The 24,735-nt window shown below is 39.8% G+C and overlaps 1 protein-coding gene across 1 annotated transcript; it reads right to left on the bottom strand.

Moving 5' to 3' along the window:
• Window positions 1-4,130: 4,130 nt before the first annotated feature.
• On the bottom strand, window positions 4,131-22,761 carry LOC121368552 (antigen WC1.1-like). The gene is made up of 7 exons (XM_041493289.1): window positions 22,576-22,761; window positions 20,929-21,124; window positions 20,406-20,559; window positions 17,529-17,707; window positions 10,509-10,733; window positions 5,139-5,366; window positions 4,131-4,903 (listed from the first exon to the last, which is right to left on the bottom strand). The coding sequence occupies exons 1-7, from the start codon at window positions 22,759-22,761 to the stop codon at window positions 4,662-4,664; spliced, it is 1,410 nt and encodes a 469-aa protein (XP_041349223.1). The 3' UTR covers window positions 4,131-4,661.
• Window positions 22,762-24,735: the final 1,974 nt, after the last annotated feature.

Raw genomic sequence — 24,735 nt, 5'->3', positions numbered from 1 at the left:
CTGTGTATTATGACGGCATGCCTCAGTTTGGTGGAGTGCAGTTATCTTAAACAAATGGGGAAAGATATATCTGGAAGGAGAAATGTGATAGAATCATTTCGACTCCATTCTGAACTTGTTTTGGAATTTCTCAGAGATAACGAATTTTGTTATAATTTTCAATTTTACTTGCCTGTGCTATTTGTATTTTGTATGGCTTCTTACACTGTGTTCAACTCTTGACGTTCTATATTGATATTGACCAGCAATTCATTTGTATATTTATTGTATATTTACCATTGTTTGACACCCAATGGCTGGTGTATTTGTTTTGTGCTGGAGTGTCGTTTCATTGTTCACAAAAACGTAATTATTAAATTACAGAGAATTTCTTATCAAAATAGTTTAAACTAATTCCAAAAATAAAAATTGGCACTAAAACATTTCCAAGTTAAACTTGAGCAAATATATGAAATATTTATATTTTTCGACGCACATTAGTGAGAAAAAAAACCCTGTGCTGTTTTACGTGGTAATCAAAATAAAGTCTGCTACTGAATCTCTTACTGGTAATAATTAATGAGATATATGACACTGCAGTAAATACAATAAAATAAAGCGAAGTTGTGATAAAATTGTTCATAGAATAACTTTTTGTACAAATATTGAAAAATGTATTTATTCAGAAAATTAAGAATCTGAATAAAACCGTCATCCACGATCAAGACAAGACAAGATTTTATTTACACTCGGGCCGTTACACAACGGCATAGAAGGAATATATATATATATATATATATATATATATATATATATACACGTGACAAGATGGTTGACAGTAAATACATTAATTACAATACATACACACACACATACAAACATACATATCAATATATTATGTAATAATACAGATATTTAATACAGATATACTGGTATCCAAGTACTTGTAAACAAATATATTGTTAAACGTGTATATGGTGCAGTGTATAATGGTAATAATTTATTAACTATTTTTGGTTTTGATGGCGTTAGAATCAAGGGCGTTTGAATTAATTAATTATTATATTTATGAAACATGCTAACAATGCAGAGTAGAAGGGGCATTTGGCAAACTAGTGGATGATTGCACGAACCTCTATCTAGTGCCTCGTCTATATTTCTGTACATACAATATTATTCATTATACTCAAGTCACACTCGAATGTCTTGAAATAACGAATGATATTATCACCAACGGGCGCCGCGTGTAAGAAAACAAAGGTAACTGGGCAGTTAAATTTCGTGGAATAAACCGTCGATATTGTGGTATATAATAAAAATATGACTATGCAGCCAAGTCAGAAAGCTAATAGCATACTATAAAACTAGACAATTAAATGTTTACAGGACGACTTATCTAATAGCATGCGAAAATATCCCATATTAGTTAAAATTATTGCCATGCATACATTTAATAATATGAAATCAAATACTATATGATAATTCCTTCATTGCATATATCTTCTTCTTTTTTTTTGTTGTCCCCAGACCATTAGACAGTGTCAGGGTTGGGGAGACCTGATACACCGCCTTACAATTTATCTAAAAATTAATATTCATGCATGTGTAAACATACATACATATATACAAACATACACACATACATATGCATACACGCACGCACGTACGCACTCACATTACATTCTATTCTGATATATGCAGGTACAAATCAAAATAAAATAGTACTTCCTTTTATGCACGCCTTATGGTCCAGGACTTTTAAAAAAGAAAAAGGAAAAAGGGTAACAACGAGAGAAGAAGAAGAAGAAAAAGAAGGAAAACAAGAAGAACAAGAAGAATAAAAAAAAAGAAGAAGAAGAAGAGAAAGAAAAACCTAAAGTTGATAGTGAGTAACGAAGCAGAATTAAACTGATGATAATAACAGGAACAGCAGTCGGGGCTGTGTTGGAATGTTATATGAACATGCAATTAAAAAAGTTTTTCCTTTGAGTAGATCGTTATCTAAGTGTAATGGGTTTTTTTCTCTTTCTTTCAGTATATAAAAAGGTTGAGCCATTGTACCCATTCTTTATTAAACTTTTCATAGTTGCAGTTTTTGAAATAAATATATTTCTCAATTTCAAATTTGTTTTGCAACACGTTTTGAACGGAAGCGATAGTTAATTTTTTTTCATGCATTTTCGTACAGTATATATATTTAATGTTAATAATTAGCCAGTTAATTATATTAACGTTCTTTTTGTTAATAATACCAACATAACAGTATTTTTGTCAAAGTGGACAACAATTCCTGTTTTGGACAAAACCCAGTCTTCTACAGCTTTCCATAAAGTATTAACCTGAGTGCATTCATAGAAAAGATGTTGTAGAGTTTCTGGGAAGTTATTACAGAATATACACATATTAGAATCTACATAATGAATTACAGAAAAGTGTTTGTTGCTAAAATCCGATGTAGGATGCGATACTGAAACCATAATAAAGTTGTATCATTAATGCTTTGGAAAGGTAATTCATAGTATTGTTCCCAATCACTTGAGTCAAAATTAAATCCTTGATTTCTATATTTTATCTGCGCTTTTGGGATTATGTGTTTATGGTTGAGTATGCAATACATGTCTGTACATCCCTGTTTACTTTTCAAAACAAGTCTTAACCTAAAAGGAAACATTGGATTATTCACTTTTTTGAAACGATCGTCCCTTAAATCACTAAATGTTGATATGAATGATTTCACAGCATTTATTAGTGAAGCATAGCTAATGAAATTTGAATTAACATGATATTTTTCTGCAAATTGTTCATACTTTAAAAATTCACCATAATCATCTACTAAATCGTGTATGAAGATTATAACTTTTTGGGCATAATGTTTATATAAAAATGGTTTATGATTTATAACTATTTCACTATTATGCCAAATATTAACTGATACAATATCATCTACAGATTGTGGCTTATGTTTTTGTTCAGTAGTTTTCCAACTGAGTAATGTATCTTTCCAAAACATGTTTGACATCTCATTGCATTTTTTAGAAATAAAAGGATCACCATATATTATTAAATCGTTCTTTGAGATACCTGTAACGGATTTGAAAAGAGTAACCCACTTTGAATTATTTAAAAACAATCTTCGTATCCATGAACATTTTAATGAGCTTTTAAAATTATACATGTTTAACATTTTAATACCCCCTGCTTTATAACCGTGTGCTATTAAATCACGTTTGAGCTTTTCTGGTTTATTCTGCCAAATAAATTTATGAAATAGCGTCGTTATATTTTTAAAAAAACCTTTCCCTGGGTCTGGCAATGATATTAGCAAATATATTAGCTTGGGTATTATTAAAGCCGCACACCCTAGTTCCATCCAGCGAAAATAAATTATAATTTGGTTAATCTACAAACACTTAGATCACGTTTTTATCAAATGGAGTGAAAAAGCAGGTTTTATATCGATAAATACCATGGGAATCCCCATGTCCCAATTGCTTGAAATAATTTTGAAAGTTAGTATTCTGATGTCACCAGTAGATGTCGCTCGAAGCACAACAATGCCTACGTCACGACAAATTTCACAGACTTGGGGTGCGTTCGTTTCACCTCTCCTGGACATGTTCCAACTGTTCTGTCCTGGTTGTATCCCCTCTCCAGATATCGTAAGACTTAGCAAAATTATTGGTTTTAAGGGTTTGTAACCTTTTGTATTGAGACACTTACTTGTCTGAACTTTATTGTTACTGAAAATGTTCACGAACTGTGAAGAAAAATCTCACAAATGAACAACAAAAAATCGGATGTTGATTGCGCGAACCGTGCACGAGAAAACAAATCGAACCAAAATGATAACGGTCACGTGATATACCAACGTCTGTGACATTGAAATGGAAATATCCCCTCTAAAAATAGATTGGACCTCGCTTGCTTAACGGTTTTTTCTCGACAGAACGTCTTGTGAAAAAATGCAAAAAATGCAATTCGTGGTTTTACAAACATCAGGATTACCAAAAAGCACTTCAGGTGAATGGAAATGTGTATTCTAAATAATAAAATGTAAGTAAAGTGCAATTTTATTTGTGAAAAATGGGGTTTAATAGCGAAAAACAACGCCGTAATGGTTAACAAATAGCCGTAACTAGGGTGTGTCCCTTTAAGGTTTTAAGAACAGTTATTCTCCCCAAAACCGTTAATTTTCTAATGGACCATAAATTTATTAATTTTTGAATTTCCAGTACTTTAATATTATAATTTAGATGCATGATATGTTTCAAGGTAACTGAGAAATTAATACCAAGTATACACAAATCTGTTGCCCCCCATTCCAACTTCCATCGTGCATGGTGAAAAACCTCGTTAGAGAACTTTTTATTTCCAATCCATATGGCTTTTGATTTAGAATAATTTATTTTTAAACCAGAAATACGTGCGTAATAATCTAAAACTTTAAATGTACCGTACAAGGACTCGGGAGATCCGTCAAGAATGAAGCTGGTGTCATCGGCGTATTGTGATATAAGGTATTCTTCGCCGTCTATATCAATACCTTTAATGGCTTCGTTATTTCTAACAATATATATCTTTATGACATCTTCGATAATTCATAGCTAAACAAATAAACAACCCAAACATGCTTGGGATATCTTTTAAACTTAAATTGTCTGTATTGTCTCTATTTGTTCTTTTCAGTTCAAATCTGGTCCATAGTAGTTCCAGTCTGCTTGTGGCGTCATCGTATTGTTGATCACGGGGTTTAAGATGAGCTCGCATTCATGTGTGTTGACGTTGAAGTTGAATGCCAGACATCTGGTTTTCCTATCGCATTTCGCGGCACAATCCATTGGAGTTATGGTAGTTACACGCTCAGAGTTTTGCGATGTCATACTAGTTTTGGAGACGCGGGGAAGGATTCTTGGAAAATCGCATCCTGGAAAAAGACGAAGATAGAGCAGAACCATCTCTATTCATCGAAACCATTATACAGGTACAAAAAAATATATTTGGAAAAACAACAAGAAGAAAAAAAACCCGATTCGGTTTTACTTTTTAAAAATTATTATTTTAATCAAATTTGAAATTAAAAGAGTATTTCTGCCAGAGGGTAAAACAGGTATGGCGTCATACCCAAATATTTTCTAAAGCACATAAATAATTTTACTTACCAAATATTTGGACTTCACACAAGGTCAAAACATCGTAATAAGCATCCACTTTCCACTTGCTAATTCGGACAAAGCGACCTCTTACTGACCTCTCGCAGGTCAATGTCCTGGTCTCTGCCTTCCCCAGCGCCACGCCAGTGTAGTTGAAACAGACTTGAGAAGAACTGCTAGGATGTGTTGTCGGGTTTTGTGCAAATATTTCAATGACGAAGCTGTGGAGTCGGTCCCCTGTAATATAAGGAATGTTGTTACATTTAACAAGAAAAACGAATCGGGAGGAGGAATCAGGAACAATTACAGTGGAACGTACACATTCATTTGGCCTGAACATCAAGTTCAAACGGTGTTTCTGATTTACACATTTGTTCGATACACATATTTGGTATTTGATGTAGGTTTAGTTGTCATAAGCGTACGAGGCAGAGGCAGGGGGCAATTGTCCCTGTAGCTCTGGAGCAAACCCACAAATTCGGGAAAAAATTATACAGATATTCGGGAAAAATGTGCTAATCTGAGACATGGGCGTATGGGGACTCTTTGATTTAGGGGGGCTGGAGGGGTTGATTTGCCCGAAATTTTACTCAGATAAAAACTGCCCGAATTTTCCCCACTGTTTTACCCGAATTTGGGTAAAGGGGGGGGGGGGGGGCCCTGCCCCCCCCATCCCCCACCCCCCACCCCCGGGGCGTACGCCCATGATCTGAGACCTTTTTTTACCATGTATTTTCCTCATTCTACAATGTATAAAAATGCATAGTGGTTCGCTTGAAGCCCTATATAATATAGTTGTTTGGTAGTAATACTAATATCAATAAATGTTGTTATTCAGATTCGCGCAAAAAACAGCCTTATTCACAAAGCGTTCGCAAATATTTGCGTTGCGCACACGCAAGTAACCACTTACGATGTAGTTACGTACACGTCAGATTTGCGTTAAGTGGTATTCACAAAGCACACCTAGAGTTCACTTATCGATTTCGCACGATACGAACACGCATCGGTCATGCACGTGGGTTTTGCACGTGCGTCTAACCATAATGTTACATTCATAACACAATGAATGAATGAATGAATGAATGAATGAATGAATGAATGAATGTTTAACGACACCCCAGCACGAAAAACACAATCAAATATGTCTGAAGAACCACCCAAGAAGAAACGGAAACAAAATTTCACAGTACATGAAATTGAACGTCTCTTGGAGTTAATCGAGAAAGACTATGAGGTAATTAGTGGCAAATTTAGTGACATTGTTACACTCAAGAAAAAACAAGAAGCGTGGCAAGAAATATGTAGCAAAATAAACGCGACTTCACCATGTCTACGAACAGTGGATGAAATTAAAAAAAAGTGGGAAGATATGAAATCTAAAGTTAAGAAAAAAGCTAATAAGGAAAAACTGGCAACACTGGCCAGGCTGCCGATCTTTCAAACGCTGAACAACGAGTCATTGGCCTCTTAGGAATTGCCAGGGTGTTTGGCATAGAAGGTGGTGTGGATACCCATACAGCAGACAGACCTAACGACTCTAGCACAACCTCATCCAAACCCACAAAGGTAATTCTTTTTATGTTTTTAGTTACAATTTTCTCGTTCCAGCCAGTGCTCCACAACTGGTGTAACAAAGGCCTTGGTATGTACTATCCTGTCTATGGGATGGTGCATATAAAAGATCCCTTGCTGCTTTATCGAAAAGAGAAGCCTATGTGGCGGCAGCGGGTTTCCTCGAAAATACATATGTCTGAATGACCATATTATGTTTGACGTCCAATAGCCGATGATAAGATGAAAATCAATGTGCTTTAGGTTGCAGAGAAGTAAATTGACCGAAGATAGTGCTTTTAAAATACACCCCCTATTTGAATAAAATAATTTATGAGTTTGAAAATAGGTAAGAAATTGGATCTTTGACAGGAATTGCACCTACATTTATGGTGCACAGTTTTGTTGAATGAGATCTCACTTTCCATGAGTGATTTGTACATACCGAGTATAAATACATGGTCGGGGTGGAGAGACTTCCTAGCAGCCGTGAAATGGCAAAATGGGGGGTGCCTCCAAAAATAAGAGATTATTTCCAGATTTAGGTTGACATCACCAAGTTCAGACATACTTGCTGCACAAGGACTGGCCATCATCACTACATGTGTGATTCACCTGGGAAAATTCTCTTTTTCTATTTTTTTAAATTTATGTTAATATAGTGGACAGTGTGTTATGATTTACTTCGCTGCTACCTTTAGAGGCGTCGTTAAATAAAACACACTTTACTTTTAGTTACAATTTTCCCAAATAACGAGGTGTGGTGTGGTCACAATTGATATTATAAATATAACGTCTTATAAATGATAAACAAGTAAAAATAAACTAAACAACATAACTATGACGTTTATATATGTGTGTGATGTATGTATGTGATGTATGTATGTGTGTGTGTCTGTGTGTATGTATGTATGTATGTGATGTGTGTATGTATGTGTATGTTTGTGTTTGTGTGTATGTATGTATTTGTGTATGTATGTGGGAGCGGGATCTAGCTCAGTCGATAGAGCGCTCGCTTGAGGTGCTGAGGTCGCAGGATCGATCCTCCTCGGCGGATGTCTAACACTGGTCTTTGTTCCGTTCCAACCAGTGCACCACGACTGGTACAACAAAGGCAGTGGTATGTACTATTCTGTCTGGAAAAATGCATATAAAAGATCCCTTGCTGCGTATCGAAAAGAGTAGCCCATCGTGTGGCGACAGCGGGTTTCCTTCTCTAGATCTTTGTGGTCCTTTACCATATGTGAGACGCCAATATAACCGTAAATAAAATGTGTTGGTTCCGTCGTTAAATAAAACACTTCTTTCTTTCTTTTTTTGTATGTATGTATTGGTGTATGTATGTGTGCATACATGTATGTGTGTAAGCGAGAGAGAGAGAGAGAGAGAGAGAGAGAGAGAGAGAGAGAGAGAGAGAGAGAGAGAGAGAGAGAGAGGGGGGGGGAGAGAGAGAGTGAGTGTGTTTGTATGTACAAGTCATAGTGTAAAGAATGTATAGGTTACATTTGAATAAGTCTTTATGAGTTTACTCTCCTAAAACATCGTGAATCATCGAAAATCAGTATAGGTTTCATAGGTTGACTGTTTGTTTCATGGGGGAGGATCTATCTCAGTCGGTTGAGCGCTCGCCTGAGGTGCGTCGCTCGAAGGATCGAATCCGTTCGATGGACCACCAAATGTTACGGGCTATTTTCCATCCCACCCGCTGCCCCTCAATTGGCATATCAAATACGGTGGCATGTATTGTCCTGCATATGAGAAAATGCATTCAAATGCCGTGTTATCAATAAGGCTGACTAGGCTGAAGCCTAGGGGCCCACCAAGAGCAGGGGCCCACCAAAAGCATGGGGTTCATGCAACAATTTTTCTGAAAGGGGGAGGGGGATGTCGAAGGGCTCAAAGAAGCTCGAAGCCTAGGGGCCTTGCCATGGGTTAATATGGCACTGCAAATGATCCATTGCCACTAATGGTAAAATGTAGCGGAATTCTTCGGACTACCTGTCAAAATAGCCAAATGCTTGAAATTCAATAGCCGATGATTGTTAAAACAATCTGCACTAGAGATGTTAAAACAAACACACTTTAACGCTTTTGTTTATTTCATCTCGAACATTTAATAAAACGTATGTAACACAAATATTTTTAACAATACTTTATTGATGTTTTCAAATTGTTTTTCATACGATCACAAAGGACACACCCAGTGATACAGTTAGCAAGTCAGCTGTAGAGAGAGAAACAACCCATACTACAAGTACCATTAAAGAACTAGAATCGTTTCCGTATGCAGCAGAAAATAATGAAGAAACTATTATGCCAAGTACCTCAGAACTAAATGCGTCTACATTCGACTCCATTGAACCCTCAACCTTACACAAGGAGAACAAAAGCAACAAGACCAAATCACTTATTCCAAGTAAATCAGCCAGTCTATCAGAAATTAATACTGAACTTATTGATATTGAGAGAAAGAGGTTAGACATAGAGGCTAAACGGCTAAAAGTTGAAGAAAGGTTAGCAACGCCACTGGAGAAGGGCGTGCTTCTCCTTGAAAAATTGTTGCAAGGTGAACAAAACAAATGATGACATACTGGCGTAACAAATCAATACTTCTTACTGGACCAGAATTCGTCAGCCTAAGGTTCCAGGGCCAGAAGAAACTGTAATTTACTACAGTGTTGTGGAAGAAATGTCCATTAAATACTATACTAAGAAGAAAAAATAAAACGTTTAGCAATTTGGTAAATGTGCTTAAATTAAAAAACCTCTGTGATTTTGAATATTAACCCAGACAGTATACAGTATAAGTAATGGATGATTTCTTATACAAAATGAAATGCGTAAGTGTTACGTCATTTAATTTCACTTGCTTTTAAAGAACAATGCAGTGGCACCAAATTACTTATTTTTTTCTTAGTATAGTATGCTCATCACGTGTCATAAGCTTATGACAAAACGTCTTGCCTGACTGACTTTACCTAGTTTGATACTAAAAGGTCAAACATATCCTGGATTTGACTTTGTGATATATTCTGTTATATTACAGTTATTAAATAATTATTGTCTGTTGTTAGTAAGTAACGATATATACCTTGTTATTATACACTCATAGAAACATAAGCTTTTACAATTTTAAACTCATTATATACACGGTATTAATATATATGTATTAATAAGCACTGTATGGGCAGGATCTAGCTCAGTTGGTAGAGCGCTAACCTGAGGTGTTTGGGTTGAAGATTGAATCTCCTAGGTGGACCCATCCCTTGATTGTTTTTTCCCCATCCCAACCATTGCTCCCCTACTGGTATATTAAAGACAGTGGTATTTGCGGTCCCGTTTTGGGGGGGGGGGGGGGGGTCATATAAAAGATTCCTTGCTGCTAATGAAAAAATAAAACGAGCTTTCTGAAAGATTATGTGCTAGAAGTATGAAATGTTCGACTTCAATTAACACTTTTGATTTTGTGACTCAGCCTGATAAGACATTCATTTTATAGCCTCACTAGTAATAGGTAGTTATCTCCCGTTTCACGCATCTTAAGCTGCGCTAAAGAACATCTTGCCACAGGAAAAACGAAATGTTTAAACAAATTAGAAAGCCGTGACAACCTTCAACGTTATGGTAAAGTAGCAATAGCAGTATGTCGTAGTAGTAGTAATAATAGCAGTAGTAATGATAGTAGTAGTAGAAGTAGTAGTAGTAGTAGTAACAGTAGTAGTAGTAGTAGTAAAACTAGCATCATGTAGTAGCATGTAGTAGAATGTAGTAGCATGTAATAGTAGTAGCATGCAGTAGTATGCAGTTATAGAATATGTGACTCACAAGAGGCATCCCCTCTGTTGGTTAGTGTGACATATTGAACAAGAAATGTCCCAAACAGATCTACCATCCACCACGGGTTGTAATCATACATGTTGGTGTGACTGCAGTGATCCGCGAGTAAGGAAGTTCCCATGTTGCCATCAACAGCATACTGAGACCCTTCTAGCTGAAACACGCTGCTCATAAACGTAGGTTTCTGTAGTGCAATGTTATCAACCGTGTCACCTGCAAAGTAGACATGTTAAAACAATAACATAATAATAGTCTTATTCAACTTACTGTGCTAGCACAACAAATATGCTATTCAACCTGAGTCATACCTACACACTGCAGAATTCTCTCCCTTGCCGGATATGCGCAATGCTATCCTTGCACGGGCTACCTGTAACTTCATTCTCAATTCTGCAGTCCACCTGTTAACACCTGTTAAGCTTTGGCAAAAAGTTTTCTTTACTTGTAATTTTGTGTTTGTTTTTTTGGTTGAACTTGACATACGGTTGGTAGTTGGGAATTCTGTGTTGAATTTACCATGTCCGACGCGAGTTCGTTGACAGCTAGCGCACGGAAAGTTTGTGCGCGAGATGGTTGTCCATTTCTTTTACGACGTAAAGACACACACGTGTTGTGTCCGGACTGTCGGTCTTGTTCTCAAGACCGTCAGTGTGAGATCTGCGCCACGTGGTCTCCTGACCAGTGGGGTCGGTTCGGTTCGCAGACTCAGGTTTCGGGTACCAGCAAAATCTTGTCGTCTGCTTCGGCAGTAGTCGGCAAGTCGGACTTAGTGGGTAGGTCCCATAAGTCTGTAGACACTTCGAAAAGTGTCCGGAAAGGGGGGAAACACAAGGGTGTTTCTTCTTCGGTCCGTGTTACGAGTACAGTTACAGATACTTCGGGAGCGCCCCCCCCCGGGCTCCTATTGTGACCGTGGTACGTGAGCCGTCTTCGTTAGTGACGGCGCCTTCCTCTGTTTGTGTGGCTTCGTCGCGGGCGTCGCCATCGTCGTTACGGTTACCTTTACAAACAGAAGGGGGGCAGGGTGGAGTCGTCGCGGCACCGGTTTTGACGACTTCATCGGTTACCGAGCACATGCACTCCGTTGTGCATAGGTCCACTGCTTCGTCCGCAGAGCAGGTGGCCCCGACTTTGCCTTCGATTGCTGACAGTCGCTTCGGCACCTCAGCATTCTCAAGGCCCGAGGAGAGTTCTGCCAGTTTGCTTCGAACTGAGCCAGTTGTTCCGATGCCGGGATCCGTCTCTGATGGCATCCCGACCGATGTTTACCGTTGGGTGGAGGACTCATCCCGTTTGGGTCCTCCGTTTGCATATGTTTACCCCAAGGGTCCGGTGACTTCGGTAGCAACGGACATCTCCTCACAGTTTGCACCGTCTTTGGTCCCTACCTCTTCGACTTTACTCGATAGAGGACGAGGTTCGCGCAGATACCCCTCGGTTGGGGGTACTCTGTGGCCGCAAACTCCGACCGTTCCGCACTTGGCGCAGGAACGACCGTTAGGTTTTCAGGAAACGTTGTTTCGGAGTTTTGTGGAATTTTTGAACGCTTCGCCTCAGTTGGGATCATTGCTTTCGCAGACGGGACCGACGGGTGCGGCTCCCATTCCCCCCCCCCCCCCTGGTTTTCCGCCAAAACCAGCAGAAACTGCGTCTCGACAGCAGTTTGACGATGCAGTTAGGGATTGTCGTTCGGTTCCTATTGTTTCCGTCTCGGGAGACGCTGCCCCAGGGGCGTCTCGATTAGGGGGAGGAGTCCATATCGATCTTCGGGATCCAGTGGACAGTGACCTGGCTTCAGAGGAAGCGTCGGTTGGACCGGATTCTGTCGCTGACCCAGCTCTCTCTCACTTCGGTTCGGAGGTAGAGGAGGAGTGCGATTATCCGGCGGTTCTGGCTTTTGTCAGGGACCAGGTCCGACAGGTATGCGGGGACGCTATACCTCAGGTTGAGGCCCAGCCTACATTCAAGGGTGTCTCCTTCGGGAACCGTTCTTTGAATTTGGTCACTCCTCGTGAGGAGTCGGGTTTACCACTTGCACAGGAGGCGCACAGTTCACTTTGTGACATTGATGTGTTGATCACTGGCAGTGATCGTATCCTGGGAGTGGGTGTTGATGAGTACCCAACGGCACTGCCTACGGGGAAAATCCTAACGGGAGCGCGCATTTTTCGTGCCGACTCCTATGAGACGTTGGGGGCGGATTTTCTCGAACATCCGGCGGTCGTTCCCGCTAGTGTCCGAGCCGCTTGTTCCCCATCGCCGCATGTGTCATTGCCAATCGCGGATCTGGAATCGTTCGAACGGCTGGCTAAGTCGATGTTCCAGGTTAATAACCATTTAGGTACGTTCCTATTTGGCTTGGATAAGGCTGTCGAGAGCCTTCCCGCGATGGCGAAAGGCTGTTTGGAGGCTGCGTCAAAAGCCTCTAAGCATATCGCTCAGTTATCTGGCCGATTGTTTGCGAACAGTCTTTTGTTACGGCGTGACCATTACCTGGCGGGTTTGAGTGCGTCAAACGTTGCGAAGACGTTTTTTCGTACACGTTCGGTACGGGAAAATTTACTTTTCGGTCCCGATTTTAATATTGTCCTAGACAAGGATTTGTCGCGACCAGTCCCGAACACTCGACCCTCAACCTCTGGTAAACGTCGGTCCACGTTTTCGGGGTTCAAGCCTCCTCCTGTAAAAAAGGCTGCTTTTTTACAGTCGGATCAGATCCCTAGGGTTCCTGACACTAGGAGGCAACCAGGTAACAACCCGTCTTCCGCTAAGCGAGGACGCAAACGTCGTACTGCGTTCCGTTCTCAGTCCACCAAAGGCGTTGCGCCTACGGGTGGTAAGCGGTTGGGGTGAGGGTACGTGAACGATCGGCAGTTGCTTTCGGAGGTACCGTTAGCAACCATACCCGTGGGGGGCAGGCTCCGCCATTTCCTTCGAAATTGGTGCAAGCTGCCTGGTCTCGACCCCTGGGTTCTGTCGGTCGTTCGACACGGTTACAAAATACCCTTTTCTTCGAGCCCCCCTCTTACTTCCACTCCGAGAATGCCGCCGTTACCGTCCGCGGATCGGCGCGTTTTAGTGGAGAGTATGATTGCCGAGTTTCTCGACAAAGGGGCCATCCAGAGAGTCAGTCTGGATTTTATTCTCATCTTTTCTTCGCCCGGAAGAAAAATGGGGAATGGAGACCAATCCTAAATTTGAAGCCACTGAACGTCTACGTCGATGTTCCTTCCATGAAAATGGAAACGGTTCATTCGGTCCGGAACCTGCTTCAAATTGGGGAGTGGGCTGTGTCGATCGATCTGAAAGACGCATACCTCCATGTCCCGGTGCACAAGGCGTTTTGGAAGTTTCTGCGCTTCCTGTTCGACGGGAAAGCGTACGAGTTTCGTGTGCTCCCGTTCGGTTTGGCGACGAGTCCCCATGCTTTTACACGTGTGGTAAAAGCGGTGGTAGGTCATGTTCATTTGTTAGGGGTTCGAATGCATACCTATCTGGACGATTGGTTGATCCCAGCTTCGTCGCAACAGGAGTGTCAGACCAATGTCGGGTTGGTTTTGGACACGATCCTCCAATTGGGTTTTATTCCCAATTGGGTGAAATCGGAGTTAACGCCGGCTCAGATTTTCACATATCTCGGAGTGGTCTTCGATCTTGTGGTAGCGTCGGTTCGTCCCACCGATGCGCGTATCCACAATTTCCAAACGTCGGCGCGACGTTTGATGGGGGAGCAAAGTACTACGGTACGATCTCTCCACGTGGTGTTGGGCCACCTCGAATCTCTGGCCTCATTGATCGTGCGGTTCAGACGATTCAAACGACCACTCCAGTGGCATTTGTCCCCACGGTGGGACGGTCACAATTGGGACACGATAGTGCCTCTGGGCCCATGGTTCACTCATCCGATACAGGAGTGCCTGTCGGACAAGTGCATGTCCCTATCGGTTCCGTTGCACCCCCCTGCTCCGGATCTGATCCTGTTCACGGATGCGTCGCTGCACGGGTACGGGGCGCATCTGTTGGATCAACACATTTCAGGGGTATGGAATCTCTCCGAGAGGAAGCTTCATATCAACTGTTTGGAGATGGAGGCAGTGCATCGTGCCTGTCTTCATTTCCGGTGTGTTCTTCGACACCGTCGAATTCTGTTGAGATGCGACAATACGTCGGTAGTGGCATATCTCAATCGTTGGGGTGGAACCAAATCGGAGACTTTGGGTCGCAAAGCTCTTGCGATTTTGGAATTCTGCGACCAACTAGGGACCACTCTGTGGGCGAAACACATTCCTTCATCGGTGAATGTGTTAGCAGATGCCCTCAGTCGACATACCCCTGTTCAGACGGAGTGGATGTTGAACAAAGGGGTGGTCGCAGCGGTTCTTCGGGGGTGTGGGGCAGTCCACAGGTGGACATGTTTGCCACACGGTTGAACAACCAATTGCCGGTGTTCGTGTCCCCGGTACCGGACACATTGGCGTTGGAGTACGACGCGTTAAGTATGGATTGGACGGGACTGGATTTTTATGCCTTCCCTCCTCCTGTCTTACTCGGCAAGGTGTTGACCAAAGTGGTCCAGGAACCTTGTCACGTGACGTTGATAGCTCCTCTGTGGGTGGCGCAGCCCTGGTTTCCACAGCTCCTGTCACTGTTAGTGGCAGTCCCGTTCCGATTACCAGTGTTGTCCGATCTACTCAGCCAGCGACTGAGTCAGACGGTGTGGCATCCGAAGCCGGAGGTCTTCCGGTTTCACGCGTGGAGGTTATCAGGGCTTCCTTGCGACGCAGAGGTTTTTCGACAAGAATTGCGCATCTCGTCTCTTCAGCAAAGCGCAAATCTACCGAGTCGGTTTATCAGTGTCACTGGCGTATGTGGGTTCGTTGGGCGAACGCACGGGATTTCGATCCCTTATCGCCTACTGTCAACGATTTAGCGGAGTACTTTCTGGCGTTGGTCCAAGAAAGGAAACAAAGTCACGACAGTGAAAAGTCACAGAGCTGCGATTTTCACTACTCTTAAACAGTGTGGATGTCGTGACTTTTCTACCAACTTGGTGTTGCATGATTTACTTAAATCATTACAATCCACGGTTGAACGACCTTCCATTATTCCGAAATGGAATGTCTTTCTGGTGTTACATGCTCTTAAGGGTGCGCCTTATGAGCCGTTGAGGTTTGCTAGTCTTCGTGCCTTGACGTGGAAGACTCTGTTTCTGGTTTCACTGGCAGCTTGTCGTCGGATCAGTGAGATACATGCTTTTTTGCATGACTTGGTTGATTACAATTCGGACGGGTCTGTCACTTTACGTACCGACCCTATCTTTGTTGCTAAAAACCAGTCTCCAGGGGAAGAGTTTCCACCTACTGTCATTCACAGTTTATCTCGTACACTGTCATCTGATAACTCGGATAGACTTCTTTGCCCGGTGAGAGCATTGAAGTATTATTTGCAGCGTACGAAAAACCGGCGGCAGGGTAAAAAGAGATTGTTTATTTCTTATACCATTAGGCCGGGTGATGTCACAAAAAATGCTTTGTCTCGATGGATAGCAGCTACCATCAAGCTAGCATATGAGATGGCGGGTGATCATGTGTTACGGAATTTCTCTGTTAAACCACATGAGATCCGAGCCATTTCTGCTTCCCTGAATTTTCATGACTCTTTAGATATTATAAAGGTCATGAATGCAGGGGTTTGGAAAGGACGGCACACTTTTGACCGTTTCTATTTCCGGGATATGGCGGTTGGTCCTGACGGTACGCGTAGGATCCAGACAGTCATTGCGGCTCAACACGTCGTGTCTGTGCGCAGGGCAACGGAAAGGGGTCGACCTCTTTTCCGTCCGACTGCCATCGTTTCACACTTCGGACATGTTTAACACTCCACTCTTTTCTGAGGGATGGGGTTTTTTGTAGTGTTGTCTACCGTTTCCTCTCCCTGGGGAGATGTTTTTCCTCCTTTTCATGGGGATGAGTTTTTCTTTTGGGAAGCCCCTTTTTATTCCCAAAAGTTTTTTGACTCCTTGTTACCGTATGTCGTGGTTCGTCCTATCTCCATGTCATTACTTCAAAGGAGCTTTTTGGGTACGGGTAAGTCCTCTATTTTCTTACCTCCTCCCATTAATGTTGAATTCACGTGCTCTAACGGTGTCATTGCACGTCCGTTATAGCATATTTGTTGTGCTAGCACAGTAAGTTGAATAAGACTATTAGAAAATTTGTTTCTAATTTTCATTATTATTCATACTTACCTAGTGCTAGCACAACAAATATGCTATTCAACCTGAGTCATACCTACACACTGCAGAATTCTCTCCCTTGCCGGATATGCGCAATGCTATCCTTGCACGGGCTACCTGTAACTTCATTCTCGGTTCAAAGTCCACCCACCGAGGGAAAGCCTCATAGGGGTGGGTGGGAGGTATAGTTTGTTGTGCTAGCACTAGGTAAGTATGAATAATAATGAAAATTAGAAACAAATTTTCTAATAGTGAAACACAAATCAAATGGCAATGGACTCACTTGATGAACACGCTTACCAAGTATGAAATGTGAACAACTAACCCCTTGTAAAATACATTTTTTAATACATGTATATGTGTACAAAACAGATAAAGATGTGTTTTGATAAGGTTATGTCTCCAAGCCATCCTTGGAAATAATCATGTCTTACAAAGCAATTAGAGAAACTTTTAATAAAATTCCAAATGACACTGAATCTGGTGAATTACTAAAACCGCCCATTTGAAGATCTGAGTTAAAGACAATTAGAGAAACTTGACATTGACTCTGTCCTGGGGTCACAGTGCACTATCACACTTGTAAACATTCGTACCGAATATTAAGTGTCAAAGACAATTATATTAAATACTCTATAAACATATTCCCCGGGAAAACGTATTGCATGAACTTGGCCAATAATTATGAAGGGAATAAACTCTATACATATCACAAATTATAGAAGACAAAACACTCAAGATAATTTAAGCCAACTTGAAACACAAAAACTTACTTGATATAACATTGCAGGTGACACCTGCATCATTAGCATGGGAACAGTTGTGGGTTCCCCAGTCACTTTTCGTGCAGTTATCTATAGTGGTTTCACCCCCATTACACTGTACATCGTCCAGTAGGATCGTCCCTGTCCCCTGGCCGTACGTTGCCCCGCCGTGAGTTATCCCACCATTACTAAAAGAAAGGAGGCATTCACAATTGTCAGCCTTTCTATATCATCATACTAAGAGTCCTCCATGTTTGCTACTTCTACCAATCCTAAAGGTGTACATAAGAACATTGCTTTTGCAAGAGCTACATATTGATCAGCTTTGTTTTAGTGTAGAGGTAGCCGTACACCAAATAGTATCGGAGTGGGTCAAAGTTCGCGGAGCACCCAACTTTTCATACCACTGTTGAGGCTGCCATTGATTATAAATGTGAGAGTATTTGTTGTGATAAAATTTAGTTTAATCTGGCCAGTAATGTTTTGTAATTTAATTTGAACTAGTGTCAATGTACCAACTAGCATGGTGCTTGAAACATGTGCGGCATCCTACTAAAAATAGCATGTCAATTTTGGTACGGAAATAGGTTAAGTCATAGACGCTACTCGTTATTTCTGAAATGAGCAGCTTAACTCCGATTTGTTTTTATTTACTGGTAGTATTTATATCCATGGTGTGTCTTCCATACGAGTCTGTCCCGTAATCATGCCCACACAGCCGGGATACACGTTTATAATATATAGAAAAAATCCACTTAAATCGTAAATTGTAATGCATTTAACTACATCTAAGTGAAAAATGTTTAGATCTACATAATATAGAATATTTTATTGTTTAAGGAAGAAATGTCATACTTGTTACCCAAGATTGAAACATGTTTACTGTAATAGTCATGTAGATTAGACATTTGTTGAAAGATTGTGTAAAAACTAAAGGGCCGTACCTAGCCTAAAATGAGTAGGGTGGCAGTGCAAGAACCAAGGTAAAGTAATAGAGGGTGTTTTTCAGTATACAAAAGGGGTACGTCACGGCGAAAATCTTTCACCTATATTATTTGCTATATATGTAAATGATGTAGAAGATGCACAAATAGATGAACAATGTAAAGGGATTAAATTAGAGCTCAAAGATAACACTACTGATCTATTTATAATAATTACTATGCTACTTTATACTGATGATACAGTTATTTTGGCAGAATCTTCGGACGACCTACAAAAACCATTAAACGGTTTTTTGGTGTGTTTGTTTAGAATACTGTGATAATTGGAAACTAAAAGTAAATATTCAGAAGTCAAAAATAGTTATCTTTGGCTCAAAACCACCCAAAAAAACTAGGTTAGATATTGTTGATAGCTATAAATATCTAGGAATCCTATTTACAAGAACTGGATCGTTTGTTCAAGGATGGACGGCATTTATCTAGCAGGCTAAACAAGGATTGACTTCACTAAATATTAGAACCAGGAATCTAACTTTACCTATAGATATTCAATTACGAATTTTTGAAAGCACTAGTTTCCCTATCCTTTTATATTCTTCGGAAATTTGGGGCTTTGGTAATAATCAAAACATTGAACAAATACAGTTAAATGTTTTAAGATATATATTGAGGCTAAGAAAGAGTACACCACTGCCCATGATTTATGGAGAATTAGGAGCACTTCCATTAGAAATGAAGATAAACATTAGGATGTTAAATGTTTGGGTCACGTCCTCAATATCATCTATACTATGTTCAGTATGGTTATAGGTTTAAATGGTTGATACATATACATGATACTCTGAATAAACTAGGTTTGGGTAATTGCTGGTTAAACCAAAACGTTTTAAAAATAAAACAGCTTTTATTCATAGTTTCTGAATGACTAAGACTAATACCTACAAGCTTGGAATGATAACTTAAACTCTTATCCAAAATGCATTACCTATAGGATATTCAAAACAAAACATGAGTGCGAAAACTACCTTCTGTACTTGCTTCAAAAACTTAGCATTATTTTTAGCCGTTTCAGAACTAGCAATCATTATCTACCGATTGAAACAGGCAGATAGCAAAATGTTGAAAACCCCCAGATAGAATATGTTCTCTCTGTAACAATGCAGTAGATGATGAGTTCCACTATTTATTTAAGTTCCACTATTTATTTACTAAGAAAAGAAGTACATATCTAAAGAAATATGTTTATATATTAGACCGAACACCTTTAAATTAAGTCAGCTATTTAACTCCCCAAAATATCAAATATAAAGACATTGTGTACATGTATTAATTTGATTAACGACGTGTTTAAACACATTTATCTTTCGTAAGTTACGTATTTGTAAGTTTGATTATATTACCTGTATATTATTGTGTACATGTGTGAAAGTGATTAACTATGTATTGTACATTTATTTATTTAGCTATTGGAATGTTTGATTGTATTATTCTTTTAAGCAGTATACTTGCTGCCGAAATATTAGTAAACCACATCAAGTGTAACACCGATGGTGTTCTGAGTGAATAAAGTTCTGTTCTGTTCTCCTGACTTCAATAGAGCGGTGTTTAACTGCGGTTGTTTGGGCTTACATTTCTTTAATGGCCAAGCAGTTTACGTCGAAGATTGTCAAATGCGATATCAATCGTTGCAGTAGCTTCAAATAAAAATATAAATATATTACAACTGAAAAGGGAATTTGTTTTGTATAGGTCTTTGTTTGGGGTGGGGGTGGGGGGGTGGTGGTGGTGTAGAGCAACTGTTCCCTTCTCTATCGCTATGTACGACCATGTGCTATGATGAATTTTAAATATTTGAACAAATTTATCAAATAACTAGAAATAAAATAAAATATCCATATTATGGTTCACTGTACTGAATCATAATTATTTTAAAACTTCATACTTGTATCCCAGCATTCTACAAATAACGGACGCATCCTGTTCATCCCAATGGTCATCACATATCGTTCCGCGGACTCCATTGTGAACTATTTCCACTCGCCCTTCATTTCTCTGTGGTCCATCGACTAATTCCACTGTGATGTCGCCAGGTGTGTCTGTGTAGATTAAATATTAAATCTATCAGCATTTCATTTAACTGATAATCACAAGATATTGTATTTTGTGATTCTCAGCAACCTGAGGATGCGTGCACACACAATCACAAATGCGCGCGCGAGCGCACACAAAAACACGCAGTTATCCACACACAAACGCACGCAGTTATCCACACACAAACGCACGCGCATACATAAACAAATAAAATATAACGCATTATCTGTGTGTATAAGTCAATATGGTTAATGAGGTAGGTTATCGATTGTTAACATAGTATAATATTTAACTCCATCATCAATCAAATATCTGATATATCATGCAATTGAAAATGTGTTGTTGAATAAAACATTTCTTCCTTTTCCACTTACTTGACGTCGTATAACACTTAACTCCTGCGTCATCGGAATGTTGACAGACATGTTGACCCCAGGTAGTTTTTCTGCAGGCATCTATTGTTGCTTCATTTCCAGTACAATCCACAGAATGTAGCCAAATTTGCCCCGATCCGCTACCATATACCGCATTACTGTAAGGTATTCCACCATAGCTGAAACAAAATTCTGACTGGGTTTAAATGTGCACCCTCAATAGAGTTTACAAATATCTCGTTCATCCACCCGTAACAGAGTCGTACTTAGCCTAACATCAGTGGGTGGTCTCATTCCGAAGTTGACTTGCGATGAAGACGGACGTGTGTCTTTGTTCTCTCGATCTAACCCCCCCCCCCCCCCCCCCCACACACACACACACCTGGGGGAACTTATCACGTCCTACTGAACTGAACTTTATTTACACTCAGGCCGTAGTCTACGGCATATGAGGATATATATACATACAACAGTCAATATAATTGTAACAAGATGGTGGGTGAACATAAATGTACATAAATACAACATGTACAATAAATACATATTAATATATACAAAAAATACACAGAATATCAGCCAGAGGATTTGAAAGTATTCATAATTAGATTACAAAATATAGAAAGTTTTCTAAGGACACCAGCTTTCTTAGAGTTGAATAATTTATAAAATTTATATATATTTGGTTTAGACTGACAGAAAGATGGTATGTAACGCTTTCTTTCATTCTTAAAAAAAAAACCCATGTAAATATATAATGAAACTCATCTCCGATATCGTAATTATTACACAATGGACATATTCTAGTTTGTAGTGGTACATTTTTTCATCTGCCCGTTTCAATTGGAAGATTATGATTTAATAATCTGAAGCGTAATAATGGACACCAATGTTTTCGCTCTATAATTGTGATGTATGTCTCAAATTAAACAGTATTTTAAAATAATTTGAAGCTTTGGATGAGTTATCAATATAAGTATACCATGATTGTAAGTACTGATCCGTGAGCTTTGTATTAATATACGTTTTCAACATGGAAGCACTAGTAATAGCATTGCATTGTGATAACCATATATATGTACAACCAATATCATCTAAAACAGATTTAACATACATAATCCATTTGTGATTATAAAAGTTATTATTAACATCATTCAGTAATAATGTGTACACCAATACTGACAACTTGGACTGTTTTCCAGTAATTAGTCGATACCAGAAAATGATCATTCTTATTTTTACGGTAATATATACCGGGTAACGTCCAAGTTCTCCATATAATATATACAATGGTGTAGATTTTCTTACAGGTAATAACAATTTTATAAACTGGTTACATAATTTTTCAGTTGATGACAAATTTTCAAAACCCCATATTTCGCTGTCATATAATAGGACTGGTAAAACCATGCAGTCAAATAATTTTCGTTGGCACTGGATAGAAATATTATGACATCTGCATTGTCGTAGAATAAAAAACATAGCCTTTTGTGCTTGTGTATATAACATGTTTCTTGCCTTAGTAAATCTATTCGATTTGTGAAATATAATACCAAGATATTTATAACTTTCTACGTTATCAAGCTTTGATTTTCCAAGGTAAAACACCTTTTTGTAATCTTTGCACTACTGGAGTACCGAGTTACATACACGGGCTTCCGTGACCCTGGCGTATGGTGATCGGGTACCACCGAAGAAAGGAAGGACCAGGAAGAGGAACCGTGTGCCGACTTCGCCATCACCTCCTGTCAACACCGCGATGCGTCGAGAGTCAGAGACGAGGCCCCCTGTCCGTCCTATCTCATCAGGGCACGTAAATAGAGTTCCCATTCCCATTCCCCGTGGGTGGCAGGCAGAACAAAACATAAGCTGGACATAGTAATGGAGGGTGTTCTCCAGTAGCACAACCAGGACATTTTAAAACTAAAAACATCGCTTTTCGAATTTGTTTTAGGGTATAAAGAGCACCCACCCACCCCCCACCCCCGCCCTCAACTGTAGTCCCATATTAAAAGTATACCCTATGCTGGGATTATAAGACGTTTCGTCCTGAAATGGGTTTACAAAAAACCCACAAAAAAACAAAAACAAAAAAAACCCGTTGTAATAATCATATCGTATATATAAGTAGACCTTTTCCAGCTACAGTAAAACACCCAAAAGCAACCTTGTATGATTATCGAAATAGTTAAAGAAAGTTTTTTTTTGTTTTACAAAACCACTAGAGCACATTGATTTATTAATCATCGGCTATTGGATGTCAAATATTTAGTAATTTCGACATATAGTATTAGAGAGGAAACCCGATACATTTTCTATTAGTAGCAAGATATCTTTTCTATGCACCATCCCACAGACAGGATAGTACATACCACGACCTTTGATATACCAGTCGTGGTGCACTGAATGGAGTGAGAAATAGCCCAATGGGCCCAATGACGGGGATCGATCACAAACGGACCGCGCATCAAGCGAGTGCTTTACTACTGGGTTATGTCCCGTCCCCATAATTATCGAAATACATTTAATTATCAATATTATTGTCATTCCCATTCAAATACTATAGGGAAGGCAGGAAATGTTTTATTTAACGACGCACTGAACACATTTTACTTACAGTTATATGGCGTCAGACATATAGATAAGGACCACACATATATTGAGAGAGGAAACCCGCGGTCGCCACTGCATGGGCTGCTCTTTTCGATTAGCAGCAAGGGATCTTTTATATGCACCATCCCACAGACAGGATAGTACATACCACGGCCTTTGTTACACCAGTTGTGGAGCACTGGCTCGAACGAGAAATAGCCCAATGGGTCCACCGACGGGGATTGATTCTAGACCGACCACGCTTCAAGCGAACGCTTTACCACTGGGCTACGCCCCGCCCCTCTTAAATAGGGGTGCAACGATACAGTCAAAACCATATTGCGGTATTATTTAATAGTTATTGTTCTTTTTCAAATGAAAGTAGAAAGAATAAGCATTTTAACGTTTGTTAGTTACATTAGGCATGCTAAATCACTTAGTTCATATTTTTCATTAATATGATATGGATTTACATTTGTTTGTTAGATATTATGAACACTGCTCAGTCCCGTCCCAATATCTCACTCAGACCAAGAGCAAGTATGTGTTATAACAGAATGGATGAATGAATGAATGAATGGACAAACGAACGAAGGAATAAATTTGATTGAAAGAATTCATATTTAACGATGCCCTAGCACAAATGGGTGATTAATGTATATGCACGAATGAATGAATGAATGAATGAATGTTTAACGACACCCCAGCACGAAAAATACATCAGCTATTGGGTGTCAAACTATGGTAATGCAAATAAATAAAGTGATGATCAACATCAATATACAAATTCAAGGTTTAAACAAAAACAGTGTAAAGAACTGTGCAAAAATACAAATACAAATATCACAGAATTTTACGGATACTGAATTTTACTCTAAACTTCAATTTGTGCTGTATTGGCCATTCTCAAAGAGAATGTTACACCCCTGTACCACGGTGAGGTTACAGCACGCGCAGGGGGTATATGCACGAATGAAAGTCGATGCAACCCGAGACAGCCAGATAGCCGGAGTGTGTGCCCAGGACAGCGTACTTGAAGGTTAATTGGATATAAGAACGAAAATACGTTACGAGAATGACGGGGAGGAGCATACAACCAGTTTTTGACAAAGACACGGTGTATGGAGCTGTGGGGTTCCTTTATCCAAGACCAGTTTAAACAATTCTTAAGTAGAGTATTGTTGCTATGGATCTATTAAACGTAGTATTTGATTGTTT

This window comes from Gigantopelta aegis, chromosome 3 (assembly GCF_016097555.1).
Source record: "Gigantopelta aegis isolate Gae_Host chromosome 3, Gae_host_genome, whole genome shotgun sequence".
Taxonomy (NCBI): Eukaryota; Metazoa; Mollusca; class Gastropoda; order Neomphalida; family Peltospiridae; genus Gigantopelta; species Gigantopelta aegis.
This window is presented reverse-complemented; position numbering and strand designations above follow the sequence as displayed.